The sequence below is a fragment of the Chelon labrosus genome (genome assembly GCF_963514085.1).
Source record: "Chelon labrosus genome assembly, chromosome: 13".
Taxonomy (NCBI): Eukaryota; Metazoa; Chordata; class Actinopteri; order Mugiliformes; family Mugilidae; genus Chelon; species Chelon labrosus.
This window is the reverse complement of record NC_140346.1, coordinates 17,877,835-17,902,832: the sequence shown is the minus strand read 5'-3', so window position 1 is coordinate 17,902,832 and position 24,998 is coordinate 17,877,835. Positions and strand designations below refer to the sequence as shown.

Genomic DNA, 24,998 nt, shown 5'->3' with positions numbered 1-24,998 from the left:
TTGAACCCGGGACCTTCTCGCTGCGAGGCATCAGTGCTAACCACCTCGCCACCACCTTTTGGGGCATTAAAACTTTTATTTAAGGTCCATGTAAATGAATGTGGAATCTCTAATCGGGTTTCAATGCAACTGGAAAAATAATATGTTGTCCATGCAAACATACTGTCAGGAAGGAGGAACTTGTGAGCGTCAAAAAACACCATCATTTTGCACTTGCAACACCATCCTCACTCAACTGTGTGTATAACTCATTTTTATGACTTCTTTTAATGAAATGTAGTATACTTTTTAATATTCAGTTAATTTTTTTACAAGCCACTGACTCCGACCACCTTCAAACGTTTTAGAGGTCTCCAAAAGTCCCACACAACCTTGACCCAAACACATTTCACGTTCAGTGTTTGGACCAAACTGAGCGATTTCATCGAGACACGTCCGTAGTCATTACATGCATTTATTTGAGAGGAACAAATTTCGCCATACATATCTTTGTGATTACCAGCACATTTCAATTAAGTTAACAAATTATTATTAAAAATTTCTAAAAATTAAAGCATTACAAACAGTGGGGGGCAAACTATCTGTTGGGTGGAGAAGAGCAAGAGGGTTGAACGCTGCTCGTCTTAGAAGAAAACACTTGTGTCTGATCTTCTTCAAGGAAGAAGAGAAAAAAAAAAGCTCTCTACACACAGACAGACATGAAGTTCACATCACTGCCTTAATCTGGAAACTTCAGGACAGTTGTTGTATTTAAACAGACATCAACACGTGACGCTGTTCAGGCTGATCTTCTTTACTCTTCTTCAGGTAAACACAACCACCAGCGCCCCCTTGTGGCCACAGCTTCACCCAGCAGAGTAGCTTTAAAACAACAGAGTTTGATGAGGACTCTTTTAAGTTTGCTTTCGTTGCTGCACCCCGACTGCTGCCAAAACTCAACCATTCAATCATATTTACCTTTCCTCCCAGTACAGATTACCCCCCGCCCAAAAAAAAAAAAAAAAAAATACCCTAAATATTTGCTCTAGTCAGAATATGAAATGTACATCAAAAAAAAAAAGGGGTGTCCTCTTTAAAAGCAAACCCTAAACAAACAAAAAAAAGATAAAATGAGCAGGATGTGAAGAAGGGGAAATCAGAAATCATATAGCTATAAAATAAATACAAAATAACTGATTCTCAAAGCAGCCAAATGGAAAAAGAAAAAGCCAAAAGACTGAATCTGAAGCAGTGAGACTGAAGGCAACACGAAGGAGGAGCAGAGAAAGGTGAGATGGCACAAGTACCGGTGGAAGACTGAGGGACAGGAAGGATGGAGGGATGAGGACAGAGAGCAGGCTGCTTTTTCTGTAAAGAGTTTCGCGCAACGACAACGACGACGACCGTTTGAAGAAATCACTGATGAACCTGAAGAAGAATCAACAGAAAATAACTACTGTAAATAACTCCGGGTCTGACTTTCTGACATTCGCAGGAATTCGGTTTTTGTTTCAGCGGGGAGCAAATCACCAACTTTCAAAAAGCAGTTTTGTTTTTTTTACTGTAGCGGCGGCAAGCGGGAGACAGTCGCAGCTCCTCCACGTCAGATCTGAGGTGGGGATTCCTGAGGGGGCCAAAGTGAGCAGAGCACGAGAAAAACAAACAGGAGGGAGGTCACTTTGGCAGAGGTCCATTAATAAGAGTTTCTTTTTTTTTTTTTTTTTAAATCCAAGGGGGGAAAAGACGGAGGAGGTCGGGGTTTGGGGGACACAGACACAAAATGTTTAAACAGACACGTTAACATCTTCAGCTTCCTTTGATATAAAAGCCTTTAACAGCGACCTCAAGTATTTAAAGCCAGCAGGTCTTCTCAGCGGGGTCCACTAACCTTATTATGTCTTCTGAGTGAACCCCACTTTTCATCATCATCATCATCATCATCATCAAAAAAAAACAAAAAACAAACTTCAATTGCTAGTTACTTCTCCGACTACAGTGGACATGTACGTAAGAGAGGCTGTGAGAAAGGTGTGTGTGTTCTGTCTTTGGTTAGTGTTTGTTCTCCGTCTCTCTTCCCTCTCGCAGTCATTTGTGTGTAAAGATCTCAGATTGACAAAATGTAGTGACAACAGGGTGATTTTATTTCTCCTCTCTCGCATATTCAGTGCGTATATGCGCGCGTGTGTTTCTATGGTAGATGTAGTGTGGATGTAGAGGTTTCTTTATCTGTTAACAGCCGAGCTCAGCAGGTTTGGTGTCTTTTCCGCAATTTGTGTTTTCACGAGTCGAGCTTCGAACCGCAGCGCTGGGTTTTATGTCCTTTGTGGGAAAAGTCGAGTAGGTGGTGAAGTCAAGGAGACGAAAACATTGTAGGGCAACCGGTCATGTAGTAGAGCATGACGAACTGTCTGTGCTGTTTTCACCTGTCCTCTCAGGACCTGTGGAGGAAGGAGAGAGGAGATGAGCTAGGGTTTTACAACGTCAAATATCACAATTCAAACATGTTGTAACTTTTCCAAGAGTTGTTTTAGATGCACATCTGGGGAAAAAATAAAATTTTAGCATTCAACACTATTTAATGGCATTCAAACTGCATGTTTGTTTTCACTTTTAATGATGACAGATCAACTCTCTAGTTTTATAAACTCTCTTTTCATCAAGCCCAGTGAAGATCTGCAGGTCCAGTCAAAATGTTTGGGCAGGTTTTATGCAGTGATGGACAAAAGAGTAGTCACACATGCCATCTGAGTAAATGTTTTTGTTTCATTTAGAAGAAGTCATTATAAATGTGTGTTCAAATCAACGAGAAGATGGAAGTAAAACCAAAGAGAAGGATAGCTGTGTTGTAGCAAGAATAAAGCTTGGTTTGTACTTTATTATTATTTTTTTTTTATGGCTACGCCGTTGTATGCATTTATACTTGTGAAATGCTAGTGTTACTGCATGATTCTGGCCTCAATTATCATCTGAATTTAAATAACTTAAATTAGCAAGTTAATTGGTAAAAGTAACTCGGAACACATCATTTGGATTTCATTATGGGGCATGTTTCAGAGGATACAGAGAAGAAAAATACAACCTACAACCAATCAATTCAACAGCGTTCAGACGAAGTGCATGTTGATCTGCTGAATCAGTTTCCAAAAGAGCTTATTTAATAGTTATTTTGATACCTTTTTATGTTACGTTATATTACTTCCTGTTTCAATTAGATGGCTTTTATTATGAAATAAGGTTTTGGTGATTTGGTGTACGACACATTCTCCACCTGTAGTTAAGTCAACACATAATATGATATAAATAATATTATTATGTACAAGTAAAACCAGAATTTTAGTCCTTTTTCAAATCATAACCAGCAGCTTTTCTATGACAATCAACAGTTATATTGTTCATATGTATTTCATTATGTATCCAGAGACACAGATACATGCAGACATATTATTATTATTTCTATTTATTTATTTTTAATTGTTTTTTTTTGTTAATGATTTATTTTGTTTATGTATTGGTTTATGTAAATTTTGTGTTTTGGGAGGAAACTGCACTCGTTTATAGGAATATACATTCTGGTTTATTCCAAGCTCATTTCCATAGCTGCTACCGTGCAACAATTAATATGCAGACCAGCTGCAGCTTAACACAGCTGTCACTGGGGCACACACACACACAGACCCACACACACACACACAAAAATCATTCACACTCATGCACGTCTACGGCCAATTATAGAATCACCAATTAACTCAACAAGCATGTCGTAGCAATGTCTGAACAACGAAAATAAATGTCACAACATTCATTTGAAAACCGTTGTGGTGCTGAACTTTCAGGGAAAGAAAACAGTCAATAAATTTGATTGTTGTCAAAACACAGTGTTAATGAAACATTTTGAAAAATATTTTAAGGAGGATACATCTATGTTAAGTGTTTGAGGTATTTTATTAACCCCGAGGATTTACATTGGCAAGTAAAATATTATTATAACAAATTAAAGTTTAAAGACACAAAAAGTTATTTTTTCTTAAGGGAACATTTTGCATCTTTCATGATTTTCTATCAGGTACATACTGTCAGGAGGTCAGTCTCTGTTATATGTGGTCAAAGTTTCAAACCATGAGGTGACTGTGTGTAGAAATACTCTCTACAGGTTAAAAGCCGTAACACAAATACACCTGATGTCCCCGTCGGACCGACACCAGATTGTCTGCACATTGTCTGTGTGCTCTGCTTGCATATGTCAGGCTGGATTCAGGCTCAAACATGTATTCATGTATTGAGAAGTTGACAGTTTGGGTAAAGAATGAGGGAAAAAATGAAGAGTAATATTGTTCTGGATGTGCTGAAGTCTGCTGAAGTGGGATCTTCAGGAGACAGGCGTCTACGGCAGCCTGGTTAAGATAGAGGCTGACTTGAGTGACTGTGTAGAGGGTTAGATAAATAAAGGGTCTCTTTTAAAACATGGAAAAAGTTACCCGTGTAACCGCAGAATAAAAATACATTTTAATTTTAGATGTTTTATTCATGGTTTAGATAACAGACAAAAAAGTAGTGAACATTTTGAAGTAGTTATTGCTTAATGGAAACATTACAGGAGATCAACAGTATGATGAGAACTATTTGTCTATTTAGTGATTCTCCATTGCATGTACATACGGATCAATGTTTACTTCACCTCCTCATGGTGCGTCTCTCCCCGTCTCCAAACTGGCCTCTAGCAGCAGCTCCTCTAGCTCCTGTCCACAGCTGACGCTCACTACACAAGCGATACAAAACGCACATTATTAAAAGGCTTTTCACACCCAAAACCAACTGCATGTGAGCTTTTCTTCAACAGCAAGGTTCGGTGATTACAGGGGACTCACCGTGCTCCATCACACAGCTGCCAGGCTTGGGGCTTTCAGTGTCGAGAAGATGGAGGGAGAACTCAGGCTTCAAGCCGTTGGGCAGAGCTGAACTGACCACTTCGCCCTCGTCTGCGGAGCTCTCATCAGCCGACTCATACTCCTCCTCATCCTCATCCTCATCCTCCTCCTCCTCCTCCTCCTCCTCAAACGGTGAATCTGGATTCATTTCAGCAACGGCTTCGGGCCCAGTCGAGGCCGGGTCGGGACTCTGTGGAGCCTCTTCTGCTGAAGGATTTGACTCCTGTGCTTGACCCTCAGTGACAGATGGCGGTTGCCGATCAGTGTGGACACAGAGGACAGACTCTACTTCCTGTTTATCTGCCTCCGTTTGCTGCTTTGGACTTGGTCCCTCTTTCTCTGTTAAACTGGGCTGTTCATTTTCTGACGAGCCGACTGTTGTCTCTTGCTCGTCCTCTTGTGGAAGTGCCTCGTCTGTTTGGTTTGGTGCCTGGACCTCCTTGGACGCCGATGCGAGGTCATTCTGTAGCTGCTCAAGTGCAGATGTTACTAGTAGCTGCTGCTCAGGTAAACTCGTCTGGGGTTGATCCAGTTCGTCTGACTGCTTACTTTCTCCTACATGGCCTTCTTGGTTTCCTTCCACACTATTAAGTTCAGGTTGGGGGCTTTTAGTGCTCTTGGTCAACCCCTCAGTGACCTGAACTGCTACTGCCTGCACTGATGAGGAATCTGAAGGCAGGGCTGGTGCTTGTGGACTTGGATTTGTCGCGTCTGGGCCTAAAGTTATGGCTGTCACATTGTCTGTATGTTGAGTTTTAGACTGTGGCTCTAGGTTGTGGGTTTGTGTGATATTTACTATGGACTCTAAGTGTGTAACAGGACTCTGCTTTGTCACTTTACAGTCTGTTGACGGAGCAGGTGAGCTCTCCTTCACATCTTCCTGTGTCAGTTGTGTTTGGGTAGTTGTTTGAGATGTGGTCGGGGGCTGTGGGGGCTGTGTCTGCTGTGTCGTGGCAGGCTTATCTGAGGCCTTGTTAGTCTGGCTGGGAGGGAGCTTCAGCAGCGGCTGCTCAGGGGGGCTCTCCACCCGGGTTACCATGAAAATCTTATGACCCCTACCCGGGCTCGAGACGGATATACAGCGCCCAGGAGATGGAGGGGTGCCGGGTGGAGCCGTAGATTCTGTCACTGTGATGCCGGAGATTACACTTGGCAGTCCAGCAGGTGAGGCAGACGGGGGTGAGAGCGTACGTGAGGCACTGACGGAGGACTGTGCAACCCCTGCATGGGTTTGAGGAGCAGTCTGGTTAGATAGAGTGGAGGATTTTGAAGCAGAGGAAGACTTCGTTACTTCTTCCTCCTCGTCCTCAGTGTCGGAGTCAGACTCCAGGTTTGTCTGAGGAACATTCGCCTCGGTACTTGCTCCTGACTGGCTGCTCGCCTGTCCTTCATTTCCTGTTGTTCCACTCTCTTCCTCCCCCTCTTTTCCCCCTTGCTCCTGTGATGCTGGTTCTTCCTCCTCTTCCTCTTCCCTGGTTCCGTCCTCTGTGGCGATTTCAGCCATGGAGGCAGAAAGCCTCATCTTCTGCTCGGTTTCCTCTTTTTCCTTGGCTAGGATGAAATTTCTCTTGCAGCCATTTTGGATCTCAGTCAGCAGGGCACGCTGTGTCTCTATGAAGCTCTTCACCTAGGAGACAAGAAATATGTTTCAAATATGCAGCAGAAAGGAGACTATCAAACAGTTTCTCACTTCCTTAAATTTTCCATTTTAGTCAGAAACAACATCTGTCCTTTAAGAACACACATCTGATGTCACTTTCCATTCCTTTCTACCCTCATTTCATGTTGTCTCTCTGTGCTCAGCTACCTAATAAGATCTTGAAACGTCCCCAAAAACATGAACAAAAGGCAGAGGTGAGTGATTTTTGTGCTTTTGTTTGGGATTCATTTCAACCGTTATGCTCTAGTGAGTATTTAAAGATGGAGTCTGTGGGACTATCTTGAATCAATGCCTGCATTCATCACAATGAAGAGACATATTATCCAGACTGTGGCTCATTGATTTGTTCCTAATAGTGTTTGGACAACAATGGAGGTCTATGGCACAGTACAATAAGCTCAATCAGGTGTTAACTTGCTGGTAAATGCAGCTGATTCTATTCTTCTTTAAACAAAGAAAAATGGCAATTTGACACTTAAACACTTATTTTAACACAAACATGCACACGTTGGTTTTCGACTATATTCAGCCTTTCACCACCTCTCCTCAATCCCCATTCCCCATGCCTTATTCCCGTGCTCACAGTTTCTTTCTTGGGCTCCCGGTCAAGGTCGAGACGCAGAAGAGACGTGTTAACCTTCAGGGCGAGCGACAGCGCCATCAGACCACCCGTCTTAATCTCGTTCTCTCGAAGGTCCAAGCGCAGCAGTCTGGGGCTCTCAGCAATAAATTCGGCCACAGCAACAGCTCCTGAGGCACAAAGTAACAGACCGAAGAAGCAGAAGAAGAAGAAGTCAGAAGTGCCAAAATCCGGCACAAAAACTGCAGCTGAGTCACAGAAACACACTAATTCCCACCTTCGCAGGACAGCTTGGTGGAAGCGAGGCCCAGCCGGAGCACAGAGCGGTTGGCAATCAGTCCGTCTTTCAGCTTATGGACTCCTTCGTTACCCACTGAATTATGGCCGAGGTTCAGAGTCTCCAGACTCTGGGTGCATGGCTGAGAGAAACAATGTTCAAATTAATAGTCGAAATTAAATAATCAGACATAAAATCACATTGTTTAAAATATGCAGAGGCTCTACAAGCTGGCGTTTGTCCATAGCGACAAGAAATACAACGAACTTTTAAGTCTATTAACTGTAGCTGTGTTTGTTGATGAATAACAGACATTTTCTGCAATAATATTATATTTTCTGTTTTTATTTGCAATGAAGTAAGTGTGTGTGTGTTTATGAAGCAGCTTTTATATTTATGAGTTTTGAGTTTATTAACTGTAGACACTTCTGGTATCAGTGTATATTGCTGCAGGCCTCAGCTCACTAGTTAATGAGCTGATTAATTAGAGACCTTCTATCTACCCTTTTAGCTAATGCTTGCATGTTGACTGCCCATTTAAACCCCAGAGTGAGTGCCAGCACTTTGCTGCTGATAGTTTGGCCTAAAACATTCACTTGTAATGGAAATGTTGGAAATCGTTCAGTTTTGGCAGTGTGCAAGGCTTTTCTCCAAACACTGCTTACTGTCAAATGCCCAATTATACCATTACATTTAGGTCAGTACACAAGCTATCTGCAGCATTATGAATCAGCAGCCAGGACAGTCATAGGATCTTCTTTATGAGTGTGGACGTCTGTCTGGCCTTAGTGAAAAACATCATCAGAGAGATTCCTTGGAAGAAAAATCCAGCATTAAATAATACAAAACCAAAACCATGTCCACTTCTCTAAAAATATTTGGACTGCTGTGGATTTCATAATTAACAACATGTGAAAGGGTGAGGGCTTCGTTAAATGTCACTTCACTTGACTGTTGATATGTTTACAGCCGGGTAAAAAAACCAAACATGTTTTCCACTGTTCAGGACAAATGTACGAGGGTGAAGTTTTACATAACTGACCCTTTTAAACTATATCTTATAATTCTTGTACTGAGAGGTGGGTGCCTGTTACAGGTTGCTAGCTGTCTGCCAAAGCATCACTGACTTCTTTAGCTCCATTTTTTTCTCTACATAAACATGATTATTTTACTATTATGAATCAAAACCAATCAGCCACAACATTAAAACCACTGACAGGAGGAGTAAATAACATTGACCACCTAAAGACAATACAGTGTTCTGCTGGGAAACTTTTGGACCTGGTATTCATGTGGATGTAACTTAGACATGTACCACCCACCTAGACCAGACCAGGCACCCCCACCCCATAGCAATGACACTCCTTGATGGCAGCAGCCATCCCCAGCAGGATGCAGCCTGACACAGGCACACGCACAAAAATGGTTTAGGAACAACTAAAAAAAAACATGAAGAACAGCACAAGGTGTTGACCTGGCCTCCAAATTCACTAGATCCCAAACTGATCAAGTATCTGTGGGATACACTGGAACTAGCCTGATATACAGAGGCTCCCTCCCCTCAACCCAAAGGACCCAAAGACCCCCACTAACAATATTATGTTGCCAGACACCACAGGACACCCTCAGAAGACCTACACAATAGAGTTAATAACCAAATCATTCAAAACGAGCAACGCCAAGCTTTACTGGAGGTTTATTTTGGGCAAAACTCTTGAAGACATTTCACTGAATCAACAAACTTAACTCTCAAAAAAAAAGCTGCGATAAGGCAGGATTAATGAGACATTTTTGTTTTGTTTATATTTGTCTTGTGCAATTCCCTATGGGCCACGCTGGGTGGCGATCTGTACGGTGGGAGGTGGGAAGGCACAAAAAGGAGAGGTGTTAACTACTCAGGCAGGTGTTCTAAGGTCACAAAGCCTTTGGATCATTTAAAATGAAGATTGTGAATAAATGTTTGGTGCAACTGGATGGACGTCCTCTCATTTAATGGATCCACCACGGAAAAGGACGCGTCGGATACAATCACTGGTGCAGCAGCCCTTCAGAGTCTTATAAGTTCGTTTTGTTGTTTTTTGTTAAAATAAGTCACTACAGAGATCAACAAACACGGTGCAGCAGCAATCTGACAAAGTCCTTTACAAGAGTGTAGGCAGTGTTTCTGTTAATCTAAACTACCATGAGACATTTGAATATTAAATACAGCAGAACAAGTTTATCTTCTTCTGATGACTCAGCAGAGTCTAAAAGAAAAACAGCGTCAAAAATAAACTGCGATCCGACAAGGAAAGCCGAGTGGACGAGATAATGATGCCATGACAGAAAGGTGACCAGAGACTTCAGCAACGGATTACGTATATAACGGAGGTCTTTGAAATCAAACCAGATTAAATTGCAGGAATTTGTATAGGCAGAACCTGGGCACACATCCATTTCACTCAGCGTGATCTATGTATTAATAGGAAGCCGGCGTGGAAATGTCCAGTCAAATCAGGTGTCATATAGCACCTGTTTACACAGCAATCCCATATCCACACAACTGTCGCTCCCAAATTTACACTAAGTAACTGACTAGTGTTTTTTCTTCTGAAATACAAATACGAGTCATATCTGAGCTCTCGTTCTTATTTGTTCTCAACAAAAAACAAACAAGGATATACTGTAATCCTCATAGCCTCTTATTCTTTTGACTTGATGCGCGCGGATGGCGGTGACACAGGAGGTGACTGAGGTAAAATTACAACGTGAACATGTGGAAGTAAGCCGCCTAACATGAGGACAACGCTGCCTGGTTCTATTTTGATCACTTCTCTGACAGAGTAATGAGGAGAAAATTGAATTCAGCCTCCCTGTGCTGAGACACACACACACACACACAGCCAGTGTTATCCTCTTTAAAGCCCTGATAAGTGTGAGTGCAGACTGGCTTTATTGTCCCTTAGTGTCTGTGTGTGTGTCTGTGTCTGTGTGTGTGTGTGTGTGTGTGTGTGTGTGTGTGTGTGTGTGTGTGTGTGTGTGTGTGTGCGTTTACCAGTGCAGCAGCGAGGTAGCCCATGCCGTTGTGTGTGAGCTGGTTGTTCCATAGCACCAAAGTGACAAGGCCTTTCCTCTGTTCTTTTAGTCCTTCGCACACGTAGGCCAGACCTGTGGCGACAAACACAAACAGACAAAGCTGTTATTTATTTCAACTAAAGATATCACTGCTTTAAGAAACATCATGTGAACTTAAATACAAGGTCTAACTTTAGCAGCAGCAACTTGAAGCAACTCTTGTTTTCTACTGCAAGCACCATTTTTTTTTTGCGATGTGCTAATCAAACCTAATTTCCTGTGCAAGAAAACATATCATGTTTTAGTCGAGTTAAAAACAATAGATAGTAGCATGAATGAGCACACTGCAACACGAGTGTCTGCTTAAATGATCAAGCCTTTGAGCTTTGGGTTGGGGCTTCAAAAGTGAGTCAATCCCCAGCTTGGTGGAAATAAAATGTTATTCTTCCTCTGATGACTCTGTATGAGGTTTGGTTTTGACAGAAGTCAAACCTTTGATTCATACCACAGCTAAAAGTTCTGGATGTATAAATACATGGCTGCTTTAACCGACAGGTGGGCGCCTATCACAGGCAGCTAGCTGGAATTACGCACTGCCAAGATATCAATGACCATTTGCACCTACAATAAGCTTTAAACCCACTCTTAGGGCAACCTGAAGGTTAATGAGGCTTCGTCAGTGTTTATATACAGTCAGTGGTCTTGATTCAGCTTAAATAGTCAAAATAGTTTAGCGTGTGCATCTGAAAATCAAGTGTAGACAACAACATGTCGGAGGACAATATATAGGAAAAAGGTTTGATAACATAATATTTCAAATCCAAATTTAAATGCAAGTACTGCTTTTAGCTGTGATAAATGTAGCACAGAATAGTCTGACAAAAGGAATTTGAATTAAATAAAACTAAATTCTTCAAAATAAAACCCACTAATGCCTTTATTCAACACTTCTGTCTTGCAGCTGGTAAACACAGAGGGAGGCTCTAAAAATATCTGCCTGGGTTGCTCTACTGGTTTGAACGAAGCAGCATGCCCAATTGTTTCTGTAGAAATCAAACCATTTGAATGTGTGAATCACTTCTCATTTACTTTGAGTTTTGATTCCTCTTTTTGTCCTTAACTACTATGTCATATGCTCCATTTGTCCTTTATCTTTGCTCAGACTATCCCACTTCCCCAATAAATTCTCATCACTTATTGTTTAGGTATACGTACATAAAATAATCAAATCTCTTTAACAAAACTATTAGACTAAACCTTAAGAAAACAATCCTATTGTGTGCTCGTGCTCTATGATCATTAGTCACTCTGTACCAGAGTCTAGGATGTGGTTGTTGCGCAGATCCAGGATCTGAATGTTGTAGTTAAACTTGAGCAAGTTGCCGAGCTGAGCCGAGTCCTGCAGGCCGTTGAGCTTGTTGTCTGCCAGGTACAACTCCCGCAAGTTCATATTCATCTTCAGGGCAGTAGCTGAGCAGAGAAACGAAAGACAAAAGTAGCGGATGGGAGGGCAAAAATGTTAAAGGAAAACAAAAGTCAGTAATACATCCTCCTCAGTCCCTGGCACTCGGCCCATCTTACCCAGCAACATGAGCGGTCTGCCAGACAGGCCAGCGTTCTCCAGGTGGAGCACTGCCAGGCTGCCACTGATCCTGAGCGCTCGCGCTACAAAGGGAGCCGAGTGGTCCAGCAGAGGAGTGTTACGGGCATCAAGATACTGCAGGGAGCTCGTCTGAGGGGGAAATACCAACAATGGTACAAATTATTGTACATGCACTTTGCCAAATTAGGTATCGAGAGTCAATATTGTGATGAAAACAATCTTTGGATGGTGCTTGAAATACAATGAAACACCACCGCAGAGGCCAGGGAGGATAAGTGTATAGGAGACTCTAGAGTAAGGTGACTAACTCACACATAAACATAGACATTTTCCACTTCTGCATTCTCAGCGCTCCAGTTGGAGGCTTCTGATGATCATTGCTAACACCATACCTACTTTAACTTTAATAAATGGAGTAATGTCCTCATATGTGGACATAACAAACATGACATTTGAACCCCAGATAAACCCAGTGACAGTATTCTTTTCACTTATTGAATCCAAGTCCGCATCTCTGCGACACAAGGACTCAAGGTCATACACTTGTGAAAGGATTAGTTAATTAAGTCCAGTTTGCTTTGCTGAAATGAGTTACAGTGTTTTACTGACAACATGTGCGGTGTCTCTTATTCATCAGGCATTTAACGCTTGTAGACAGGAGGAAAGCCTTCAGGTTCCAACACTGATCAGATGACAATCAAATGAGCTTCTCACACTGTGATTACTGAGAGAAGTAGTAATAAAAGTTAGCGTTATTGCAACATTACTGTGATTAAGTATGCGTTGTCTTTTCCCTCTGGGATGGAAGTTATTGTCCAAATCCATAAAACCATAAAACAAATATGTAGGCCACAATATTAAAAAAAAAAAGTGAGGTACACTGACAGGAGAGGCTACAGACTCCACAGTTAGCATACATATGAAAATAAAATACATTTTCCATCAGATTTATGTTCAAGATCATTTGGTTTTGCAGTATTATTATAGACTGGTTTTCATCTTTTACATCTCGGACACAGTCAACAGTTCCTTCACATGGCTTGTTTGCAGCAGCTGTTCATATCCCAGAGTTTTCTCTCATGTATTGCTTGAAAGGTTATCCATTAATGTGTTTGCCTGCCACTCATTTGTGTTCTTAACAGTAATAAGAGATGACTGACGTCAAAGAGTGAGCGAGCACAGGCTGACCCGTACGTCTGAGCACTGACAGGAAACAGCAGTGTTGAATGACAATGAAGATAAGAAACAGCGGAGAGGTCCTCGTTTTTTATTTCTCTCTCTGGGTAAACTATAGAAGTGAGGAAGAGACGAAAGGAGACAGTTTAACCTTGTGACTGATATCCTTCTCTCTAAAGACTACAGACACAGACATTACCTTTTAATTTTACAAATACTTCAGTGGCTGTTCAAAGGAAAGAGAATCTTTCCATGATCTCATCAAATCATCAACTATCAGGATGACTGAAAAAGGAAGGACTTAGATTTTCTCTTCCCCTACTCTCCCTATGTTTTATGTCACCTTGTTGTTATTACTATTATTTCAGGTATTAATTCTTATGAATGTGTTTAAAGTTAGAATATTTTACTGCTTCTACAAATTTCCTAATACAGCTTAACAAATGCAAGTTCTGGCGACAGTAGTGACCTGGTTGTTCACACATTTCTCAGCACCAGTCAATGCCCTTCACCTGTGTCAATTCATAACATAAAGCTTTTTGTGTCAGAGAAATAACAATTAATATATTAATGTAGTTTGAAAAGAAATTAGGGAACTGAAACTCAAGTAGAACAACAGGAAAACCACAAGTTTTCAACAGATTATTGTTGTGTTTTCTTGCTCTCGGAGCAGTTCATGTATGAAATCCCACTTATTTATGGCTTTAATTGAATTGTTACTTTGATGTAAACCTTTTACTATTATATTGTGTATTCTGGTGTGGCTTTGTATTTGAGACTCTGTCTGTCTTTTAACATCTCAAGGTCTTTATGGAAAGAAGAGTTTTGCTTTAAAATGCCGTCTGATGGCTTGGTGGTGTTTTTGTAGATCACCTTGCCCTATTTCTGTGCTGGGGGGATGTGATCTCTCACCTTTCTCATCATGTGAGCCGCCGCCTGCCATCCCCGAGTGCCGATGTGTTTGTTGAAGGAGATATTGAGATGCGTGGCTGACTCATAGTACTCTATCATGTCGAAGAGAGCTGATGCACCCTGAGAAGCACAGAGAGAGAAACAGGAGACAAAGAGATTAGGAGCAAAATACCAGCCATAATAAAGATTAAAATCACATTTGGTCAGTGTCAAACCCTTAAAGAGATATAATAATAAGCTGTTGTTGCCAGGGTAACGGCACCTCGGGACAGGTGAGAAGTGCCGAGGTGTTTCCATGAGGGTGAGAGAGGAGCTACTGTGGCTGGAAGGACGAGATCCTGTGGTTGTTACAGGTGGACGAATAAACTTAATATTCAGCAGGATTCAAACAATATTGAACAAGTATTGAAATTATTTACTTAAGTAACAATACCACAATTTAGAAATAATCCATTATAAATAAAAATAAAATAAACATAAAGTAAATATGTAGAAGCGTTATTAAAAGAATATACTTGTTCTGAGGTAAAATGTCCCTTGATTGACACATTATTATAATATATATAATACTTAATCAATGCAGATTTATCAATGTGTAAGCAGCATTTTCATACTATAACTTGCTGTGTTTCAGCGAGTTCTCTACTTTATTTCATTTATGTCCAATTTAGGACCCTGGGGTGACTTTTGGAGACGTGTATGATGATTTCGTATTGGATTAAATAAAAATAATCTGAGTATTTTACTGAGGATATATCTGTTTAGTGGAAGTGCTAACAACTCACATATGAGAAACATGGCAATGAGCCCCAATTGATGCTATAGTTATAATGAACTGCTGTATCTGAATAAATGTTTTTTCCACAACTGGCTGCAACTGATTTTGTATTAACTAATTAATAATTTCTTCTATATAATCTAAGAAAACTTCGTTCATGATTTCCCAGATCCGATCCGGAGTTGACATCTTAAAAAGTCCATTGATTAATTCCATGTCCAACAAGTAAAAGGTTCATCAACGCAGTTATTTCAGATGTATATTCTAGCGGTAATGTGACGACCGTCTTTCATCACAGGCTGAAAAGCGGAACAAAAGTATCTCTGCTGTGTGAAATGTAGGGACACAAAACTGTCGTAAAGAGCTGATGTGGGACTAAAGTCAAATACCGAGTGATGCAAGATAAAGTCAAAGTGCACTCATGTGATCAGAGTGTTTTAATCTCATTTTGGTAGAGCTGTGGGGGTGTGTCTCTTTCATCCAATACTGATATACTGACTATGTGAGTGTGTTGTTGATACTGGAGTGACACATGGATGGTTACGTTGCTTTTCAATATTAATTTAATTTGCCCCAGAACCATGGCCGATAATAGCACGGTACTGGTTGTTTGCTGTTGTGTGTGCTGTCCTCCTCTTTTTCTTTTTTTCCCCACCGGAAAACAATTAAAAAACTATTTTGAATGGATTTGCTTTCGCGCAGGGAGTTGCAGGATGTGATCCAGATTAAAATGCGAGTTTATCCTTTTGTGAGGCTGATGAAAAGTAACAGAATCAGACAGGGTACTGCATAGCGTCTCCTAACCTTTCCCGCTTCGTGTGCGTGTGTATTGGGAGACGGTACTGAGTATACACTAGTGTGTTTATCTACAGGGTGGGGGAGGATGAGTCACATTTAGTCCAATAAAAACCAGCTTTTCAAAGAGCACTGCGTGTTTGCTCCTCCGCATGATTCTTAAAACATCTCTTCAAAACAATTTTTCTCCTTTCATCTTCCCATATCATTCTCAGCAAGACGCCACTACTGCAGATACTCGTGTCTGCCAAATCCAGACATCTACTGTACAGCACACACGCCCACTTCAAAAAAGGAACCCATTCTTTCCCCCGTTCGATCCCAACCTTCCTCTAATCTCAGCTCAACCAGTAACACTTCCTCAATGTTTTCTCCTTTCAAAGTCTCATTTTATCCGAGCCCAAGGCGAGACACTTGTCTGAGACTAAAATGCCGCTCTCTGGTGACTCAGTGACTGACTCACTCGGCCGCTTCATTCACATTTCCGGGGCAGTGCTCCATGTTGGTTGAAAACAGTGCATACGTCACTCTGCGTTTGATTGTTTTTTTCAAGCTTCACAAAAATCCTATTAAGTAAAGTACATGTCCAGCATTGTTAAGGAACGTTACTGGTAGACTGCTTTATGTATAAAGACAAAAACTTGCATGTTACATCATCATGTAGACCAGGACTTGATGTTTTTCCACATGACTTTATGTCAAAGGACCATGGCACACCAAGCTGGCAGTTGGCTGTTTTCTGGTGTTGAGCTGTCAGTGAGCGTGTGGTCCTAGTTCTGGCGGTGTGTCCTGCACCATTGGCACTTATCGAACCCCTGTCTAAAGCTTTTACGCCCACTCAGCATGTTGTATCGACGTCGGAACAAGTCGGGAGAAGCCAGTTTGTAGCTCTTCCTAGTCTACCAGTTAACAGTTATATTATTTTCTTTCATACAGAGTGTATGCGCCAACTGACAGGTGACCAGAGTCTTTACGGTGCGCTCAATAACAACTTTGAGACGAGAGGGGACATCTTTGCTGAAGGTTGTTCTTTAATGTTGCTTTGTTATGTCTGTTACCGTAACAGGACAGTGTCAGTGTCAGGGGACGTGGTGAGTCCCGGTTAAAGACCGGCAAAGCCATGAATGGACATCTTTTAATTTATAGCTTTTGCTAGGCTTGGTTAAGTATAACCTTAAGAGGTGGAATTAAGCGACTTTTAAATAAGTTTATCAGGTTTCTTGTTAGTTGAATTTAAACCGTTTCACTGATCCAATCACAATATGTGCTTGGTCTGGCTGATCCAATCATGTGCATCGGTTTCTTTGTAAGTGTGCACATGATAAACTAAATGAAGGTAACTTTAATTCATCTTAAAGGTGATTGAAAAAAAAAAAAAGAAGTAAAAGAATAATCTTAAAGCACGCCTAGCCAACAGCGGCCAAAATGTTCTCAAATTTAAAAGGTCTCACAAGGGACGCATGAAATTACTGACATGGATTAGCCAGACAGAAATAAAAGTCAACCTTCTGGCCCCAATGAAACTTGTCTTGTGTGACTATAAGCAGAGCTGTGTGTGATACTGTAGTGTGCAGCATATCTGGAGCTTAGTGTGACAGGAAGTGGTCAGGACTGGTGTCCCTCTCCTCCAAACTGCAGCACTGTCTGTCCTTGCATGTCTAGAGCTCCAAACATCTCTAATGGTGTTTACACAAGTGGACATCTGGAGTAATCAGAAAACCCATGACAAACACTCCATATCCTACTAGGGCAGTAATAGTGGAAAAGAAGATCATTAGGTTATTGAATGTTAACAGTGAAAGAAGAGAGCAGATTTTTTTAAGGCGTCTTACATCTTCGTCCAGGTTGGTCTGCTCCAGGTCTATGACTTTAAACTGGACCCTCTTCAAAATCTCTTCCAGGGACTCACATGATTTGTAGTCCAGCTTCTCACCTGAAGACATGCATCCACACTTGGTCAATTAATTATTCACCCGCAGTGCATTACATGTTGCTGATTAAAAAGGGCTGTGTAAAATGCATCTCTAGGCAACAACTGATTCCCACAAGTTAAATGTGCGGTATAACGTGTGTGTGTGACTGCGGTAGTTTTATTTGGTGCTTACCTTTTAGATCTAAGCAGTCATTTCGCTGTGTCAGGTCTTTCAGTTCCTAGAGAAACAACAAGTAGAGCGGTGTCAGGAAGAGTTCACTTTGTGCATTTCCTCACTGAAACAAACTATGCTTTTCACATGACATAGGAGACAATTCAATAAATTAGTACTGGAGATAAAACAAAGATCTTGTGCAAACTAAGATAAACATTCACTGCAAGGGAAAATATCAGCAGCACTTATTAGATCAATGCACCTCTAGTGTATTCCTCCCCCAGTGAGTTCTAGGATTCTCTAAATGTGCAACCTTGATGGGAAACGTGCTCATAGTGCCCAACCTATATTGTGCCAATGTACGAAACTGAGCCACAATCCTTGATGACTTGAGTTGGCTTGCACAAGCTGCTATTGTTGAGGCTGTTGTCTATAGCTCTAGAGTTAACAGTCCAAATTGAGTTCAGCCAAATTGGAGAAAATTTGCTAGACAATTTAATTCTTCAATGGGATTATTAGTTTAAAACCCTTAAAGTGAAGCAGAGGAAAGATAAAATATTCAGCTAGCATCTACAGTAACTTAATAGAACTCTGATATATGTTTTTTAAATATAAGTATAAACAGGAATGTAAGAGTGAAACTATACTCCAACAAACAAATATTAATTTGGAAACAACAAGAGCACTGAGAGAGAATCAGTTCCTCTGACCACAGAGACCTAACGTGGACTGGTTTTGTGTCTATGTGACGCAATGGAAACATTGTGTACGTGTATGTGACTAACCGAGACCTGACCATGCAAATAATGTACCAGTGTTGTTTATGCGTTATCTGATTCTTTGAATATGAACATGTACATTTGTGTGTGTTCACCTTGACCATAATCTATTCCGTAATGTAGTCAACGGCCCTTACAGATGGAAAGGTGGAAAATGATTTAACCCTCTTGACACCCAACTGCCTATACAAACATGAAAACATACACAGTGCTGCCCTCAAAACTATGTACCGGCAAATCCCTCTCTCCAGCCCAGTGGCCAGCCCATTCAGCGTGAACTTGCTAACCCCTGCGCTAATGCCTCTCTGCTGTTACTTATCTGTGTGTGTGTCTGCACATGATAACGTTGGTTTAGTTGAAGTGATAGTTCATGGCTTCTTCAGGAGGTCCATAAAAACATCATTATGTTATGTAACGTCTAAAAGCTGCTCTTTAATAATACATTCAGCAGCATGACACAAGCGGCATAAGGTGAAAAAGTATGTAAGGTTTTGTGAAATATGACTAATTATTTCTAAGCTTCCATATGGCCGTGACTATTTAAACACAAGCAGACAAATATCTGGGCCAATTTACCTACGGTCAGTCTTCAGCTACAATTAACTTGAGCACCTGTCAGTGACAATGACTTTATCAGTGCAAATTCCTCTCTGACAGAGATGCCACCACCCAAAATAGTGCATGACGCACAGGGCGCCTCTGCATGAGTGGTGGTGGTGGGTGTGTGTGTGTGTGTGTGTTGTGGGTGGATGACATCGAGCAACGGTTTCAAAATCTGATCTTGTTCATTATATAATGCGGAAACTATTAAATGCGTGTTAGAGTACGTCACAGAGTCAAGTAGTCTGAGGACTTTCTGCAAACTAAATTTCCCGTCAATATGAAATCAACAAAGAAAGCTGTATGAGAGAATTCTCCTTTGGCCACCACATCCTCTCAAAATGGAGCCTACAAGGTCTTTGTGAATTAAACTACTATTCTGGTGGTGAAACTGCTACTACCATGAATTCATCATGTAAAATCTTAGTGAACAATGTTTTGTGGTAAATGCATCAGCAAAACTTCAGATTTTCTATGAATAACGACTCAAGGCTCTTTCAGAGTGCTGCGGGAAACAGACGCCGTAACCTACGCACGTAGCCAACGCCAGTGCGAGCCATTTATACATGTGCCCTCATCAGTCTGGCCCGCACTCTAAAAATGCCACCCAAACAGTAGACAGTCCTGCGTTTTTTTTGTTTGTTTTTTTTGCCAGTCAGGTTAACTTTTGTTTCTACTTCCTGCTTCACTTTTAACGATGGCGATTGAAACTTTGGCTGAAATTTCGCCGAACACGAGTCATACAAATGTTTGTTATCTCTGAACTTCCTCAGTTAACCTTTCCTCGATTAGTTCCATCTTTACTGAAAATTGCGGAGGTGGGAGGGAAGCAGCTGGAAATACTGAAGCGGAAACACACTACCACCAAGCGGACCAATCATAGCTCTTGTGGTCAGCGTCACCGCAGCCCGTAGTTACATTTCTTGGGTGGTGCACGTTGCTGGAAATCTTGTGAGACTGCACAACGAAGCGAAGCTACAAGCCTGAGATCAATGTCAGGGCTGAAAGCTGATTGGATTTAAAAAAGTATGATGACAGAAAAGAGTCATCAAGTAAACCCATATGAGCCAACTAGAGGTAGATTATTGTGGAAATATCACAAATCTCTGGAACCAATGACAACACTAATTTTAGTTTTACATAATATAGTCGATACTGAATCAAATTAAGACCCTGGGAATTGGAATCAAATTGAATCAGGAAATCAGTAGAAACACCCAGTCCTCATCTACTCCTCCTTGTCACATTTCTTGACTTTATAACTTCAGTAATGCTAATGTAAATCTATTTAGTTTAGTTTTACAAAGCCTGCTTCCTAGTGGGTCTCTGCTTAAAGTATTCGCAGACTTTGAAGTTTGAGTTCAGGCTTTTGCTGTCATTTTCTGCATTCCTGGCAGCAATTCACACACAAGAAGGCTGCATTTCTCAACCATGTTTGGAGATGCTTTAGAGCCCGTTGGCATATGTAATGTACAAATGTGAACTTTGGATGGTGCATTCTTGAAATGGGGACACAGGTGCTTACGCAGCACTTGCTGATGTACTATACATGCGCTAGATACGTTTTTGCTGGTCATTTACTGTATATTTCTTGCAGAATGTGCCAACCTTGTTCTAGATATGCTGTAGCAGGATTCAGGGAAAGCATGTTTCTGCATATTCAAAGAAAGCAGGTCTGCACCCAGGCTGCGTGTGAGACGTTGCATAATTGGGAAACCACTTGTCCCTGAGGGAATTGCAGTGGCAGAAATGTGACACAAGGCTACCAAGTGTCCAGGTTTTAAGACTCCGGTGGGAGTCACTGCAGAACAGGCATTCAACATGCAGCTGCTAAATAGTGACACTTATAAACTCACGGACACACAAACAACTGGACAGAGATGTACATAACCTGTAGGGCCCCTGGCAAGGCGCCACGTGTACAATCCACTTGGACTTAATAAAGAAAGCATTTAGAGTGAGGGAGGAAAAAAACTGTAAACGGTTGAGCACCTCTTGCTAACCCCCTCCTTTCACTGGCCAGCCATTTGGTCTGTTTATGTGGCTGGTTACTGCAAGGATGACTAAGCAGAAATGAGAGGGGTCTGTAGTGGACCAACAAACTAAAGTGGTAGGGAGGGATGGAGCGAGGCCAGACATTGCAAACATGAGCAATCACAAAAAAGCAGAGGGGAGGGGAAGAATCCCAACTGCCAGTGGAAATGTACCGAGGCCATAAGACTAAATGAAGCTTACAGCAGCAGCGGTGGCAGCTTAGCGTGGGGATGTGTCTTTCCACAAGTAGCCGAGATGTTAACCCAACCTCTTTCTCTCAGCTGACCAGGCGTGAGGGGATTTCTTTGCAGTGTCTCTTGAACAACAAATGTGCTTCCATCTGAGGCCCTCTTAACTACATCATCATCATCGGTCATCGTTAACCTGCAAACCTGCATGTGGAAATGTGCAAACTTCCAGCGGAGAGGCCCAGTGAGGGGGTTTATAGTGTGTGCCGCAGGGACAGAACAAACAGGAGAAAGTGCTAATGTGTCCCTGCTGCAAATACCAGCACTGCCAACCCAATATGAAACTGGTTTGGTGACGGGACTTTCCTACACAAGTACAATGCGGGAGAACGCACATAGACGTTTGCATATACACAGTAAGTATCAAAGTTATCAGATCAACCATTACATTTTCCAGTTACGGTTGGGGCATTCCCTTACCTAAACAGAAAAAGGCTTAGGGTGCGCCCTAATCCGATACCGATCTTTTAATATTAGCATCGGCCGATCCGAGTCCTGATCCGATCTTAAATAAACAGCATTTCCTCTCCTGTAGATTCATAAAGTCTTTTCTTATCTTATTTGTATTCTCCTAGATCACGTATGCACCGTGTGTCTGTAGCAAGTCCAGTAAATAGCCCCGTCAAAGCTAATGTAGCGAGGAAAGCGTAGCTTGTACTTTGGCTCCAGAAAGCCTGTGTTCTCTACTCCAGAAATGGGCTGGTCATGCAACGCCATAAACTCTGGAAATTTTTTCTCCTTTACCCCGTCCCGAGGAAACGTTTCTCTTTTTTAAAAGTAGAGTTCAGTGTTTGTTGTTGTTTCGGTGCAGTTTTTTTGTTTTTTGGTGGTGAATCAAGTTGGTAGCATTGAATGACGATTGCCTACCACCAGCTCGCCAAACATCCACACTGGATAATTTATAAATTTCTGTCTGACTGACTTCATTTTTCCAGAGAAAAGTTCTTCCACAGAGATGCTTAGTCATTTGATTTTGGAGAAGAAGAAGAAGAAGAAAAAGAAGAAGAAGAAGAAGAAGATTCTTCAACGCTAGCCCTACACAGTCTATGTTTTAATGACAGCCAACTGTCATTAAAAAAGAGGAAGAAGTTGACTTCTTCTTCGTTTTGATTTTGGCAGCTACATTACAGGGACATGGTTTTGGTTTATGGCAGACCTAAAATAAACAACCACAAAAGCTCGGGTTTGGCTGAAGCCAGATACCGATCCAATCCGATAATTTCAAAAAATACCGACCGGTACTTCCTTAATATACAGTATGTTTTACATATTCCATCCTCTAGCATCGTTAAAGTTGGGACATAAGTGGTAAATTAGGTAGAAGGTTAGCAACACCCTGTTGGTTTTCGCTGCCCTCTGATTCATATTTCCTTTCCTCTGAGACAAACATTCAGCTCTCACAGGAGGAACCATCCGAACATGTTAACAGTAGCATTTCAAATCAAGCATGTGCACCGATTCACATACAAAGTCACGAGCTCGGCAGAAATTTAAAAACAAACAGCCCCGAGGCTTCCCCCACCGGATTTGAAGAACTGCTTATATAGAGGGATTATGGGACACATGACTGTGCTGGCTAACCCACCGGAGATGGTAGTGGGAAAAAAAAGAAAAGACACAACACCCGCCTGCCTTTCAGGCAACAAGGAGCAAAAAAAAAAAAAAAAAAGAGAAAGGCCCACTTCTGCGGGATCACAGCACATGTCCAAAGTCATGCCAGGCTGCATCATACCATGCCCTTAAACCACATTAACAAACTTCTGATGTGTTTTCATGCCCAGAAGAAAAGGTTCAGGATGTAATTCTTGGAAATAAATTTTGTTCAGCCTCACAAACAGGAAAACTACAAAGGACTTTTGGGCGGACCTAAAACACTTCCTAACTGTTCACAGTCTGCTTGTCCACAGTATAGCACAGTGCTCATATAACTTGACAACCTTCAGTTGTCTTGTGTATGTCCTATGGCCTTGTGATACGGTTATTTTTACCCCAGTGGTTTTGAACAAGATCCACACTCTGAAAAGATGTCTTGTGCTCATGTACAGACTGTCTATACTATTTACAGTTTACAAGAATGCTTTGATTAATTTGTAAATGATTTCCTTGAAGAATCAGTGGTAATATAATTAAGAAATCTGTCTCCATTCAACATGCAGTATACAGTGATTACATGACTTAATTAAACTAAGGAAAAGGTTAATGCCATAACTGCAAAAACCTGGCTTTGACCTCTGGCTTTTTAGGTGGGAAGCAGGTGAGGGATCATCACGCCCTTGGGACTTTCACCTGCTGAAACTTTTGCCATCAAAAAAACAAAACAAAAATAAAAACCCAGCTGTTGACCACTTTATGACACAATTGTCTGCAGTGACAAGGACTGAAGCAGACGTTCAACATGGGGCTGGGGTTGTGATGCTCTTCCATTCTGCCGAGAGACTTAGGAGGGGATTATGACGTTCCACTAGCGTTGACGAATAACATAATATCTAGAGGAAACGGGCCTCCTCATTAATCTCCCTTTCTGTGACATTGTTCTCAGCATTTCCTCAGTGGATGAGATGAACATTTTTCCAACAACGAACTCAAGACCAAGAAAAAAAAAAAAAACGATAACAATTGTAAGAGCATTTGTTACAACTGTGTTTGTGTTCAGTTGGACCTTACCTGTATCTGCTTGAGCACTTTGGATATAGGTTTACAGTTGAGTTTCTGACAGGCCTGTTTATAGGAAGAGAGGATCTCCTCCACCGTCACATTCTGAGCTGTAAAACACAAGAAATTCAAAAGGTTAGGATTGTGTCTTCTGTCGCTCTGTAGGAGGTAGAGACACACACACAACCACAACAAAGAATCAAAGCGAACAAGAAAATGAATGAAAAGGTGACCAAGTATGTCCTAAAGTTATTTTCCTGTTGATTAACTTTGTTTTTTGACATAATGAAGCAAATCAAATCTAGCAATCCAATTTAACCACGTGTAACAGGTTTCCTTTGTTGGTTTCCTATAATAGCTTTTATAACCTGTCAGGAGGATTGGGTCAGGAGTTGGACTCTTTCGTCATCTACAGCAACACTGAAGTTCAAATAACCACTTCAGGAGGTGTTTTCAGTTCAAATAGATCTTCACACACATGCAAAAGCGGCCGTGCCAAATTTACTTGCTGGCGCATGTTGTCATATCATTAAGTTAACTGATGCCTATTAATTCTGTTTGGCAGTTCGCTCACTGGTTGCACTTAATTATGAAGCTGTTGCATGAGCACAACCAAATAGCACAGTGGTTTTGATAGCCACCACTGCAAAGCAAAACAAATAAAGCATCTGGAAAAGATTTATAAAGCTCTGCAACATGGCTGAATCTGTACGGATGCTCCTCCTGCAAATAAACACAGGATATGCCTGAGTGAAAATTATGAGCATAATAAAGTCTAGGTCTGGGAGAATGTACTTGTTTTATGTAACCCGTTTCCACTTCTGCCTTGAGGAGCACTCTCCTGACAGAGAGGATCAGA

At 41.4% G+C, this 24,998-nt stretch overlaps 1 protein-coding gene across 1 annotated transcript in view; it reads right to left on the bottom strand.

Annotated features, from left to right (window-relative positions):
• Window positions 1-440: 440 nt before the first annotated feature.
• ppp1r37 (protein phosphatase 1, regulatory subunit 37) overlaps window positions 441-24,998 on the bottom strand; it is a 47,591-nt gene continuing 23,033 nt past the window's right edge. The window contains exons 2-13 of the mRNA XM_084559421.1: window positions 24,152-24,249; window positions 17,845-17,890; window positions 17,572-17,672; window positions 14,167-14,286; window positions 12,057-12,207; window positions 11,790-11,945; window positions 10,456-10,568; window positions 7,422-7,563; window positions 7,148-7,314; window positions 4,845-6,531; window positions 4,655-4,735; window positions 441-2,417 (exon numbers count right to left, since the gene is read on the bottom strand). Coding sequence (XP_084415547.1) covers window positions 4,659-4,735; window positions 4,845-6,531; window positions 7,148-7,314; window positions 7,422-7,563; window positions 10,456-10,568; window positions 11,790-11,945; window positions 12,057-12,207; window positions 14,167-14,286; window positions 17,572-17,672; window positions 17,845-17,890; window positions 24,152-24,249 — 2,858 coding nt within the window. The 3' untranslated portion in view covers window positions 441-2,417; window positions 4,655-4,658. The remainder of the gene's footprint in view (window positions 2,418-4,654; window positions 4,736-4,844; window positions 6,532-7,147; window positions 7,315-7,421; window positions 7,564-10,455; window positions 10,569-11,789; window positions 11,946-12,056; window positions 12,208-14,166; window positions 14,287-17,571; window positions 17,673-17,844; window positions 17,891-24,151; window positions 24,250-24,998) is intronic.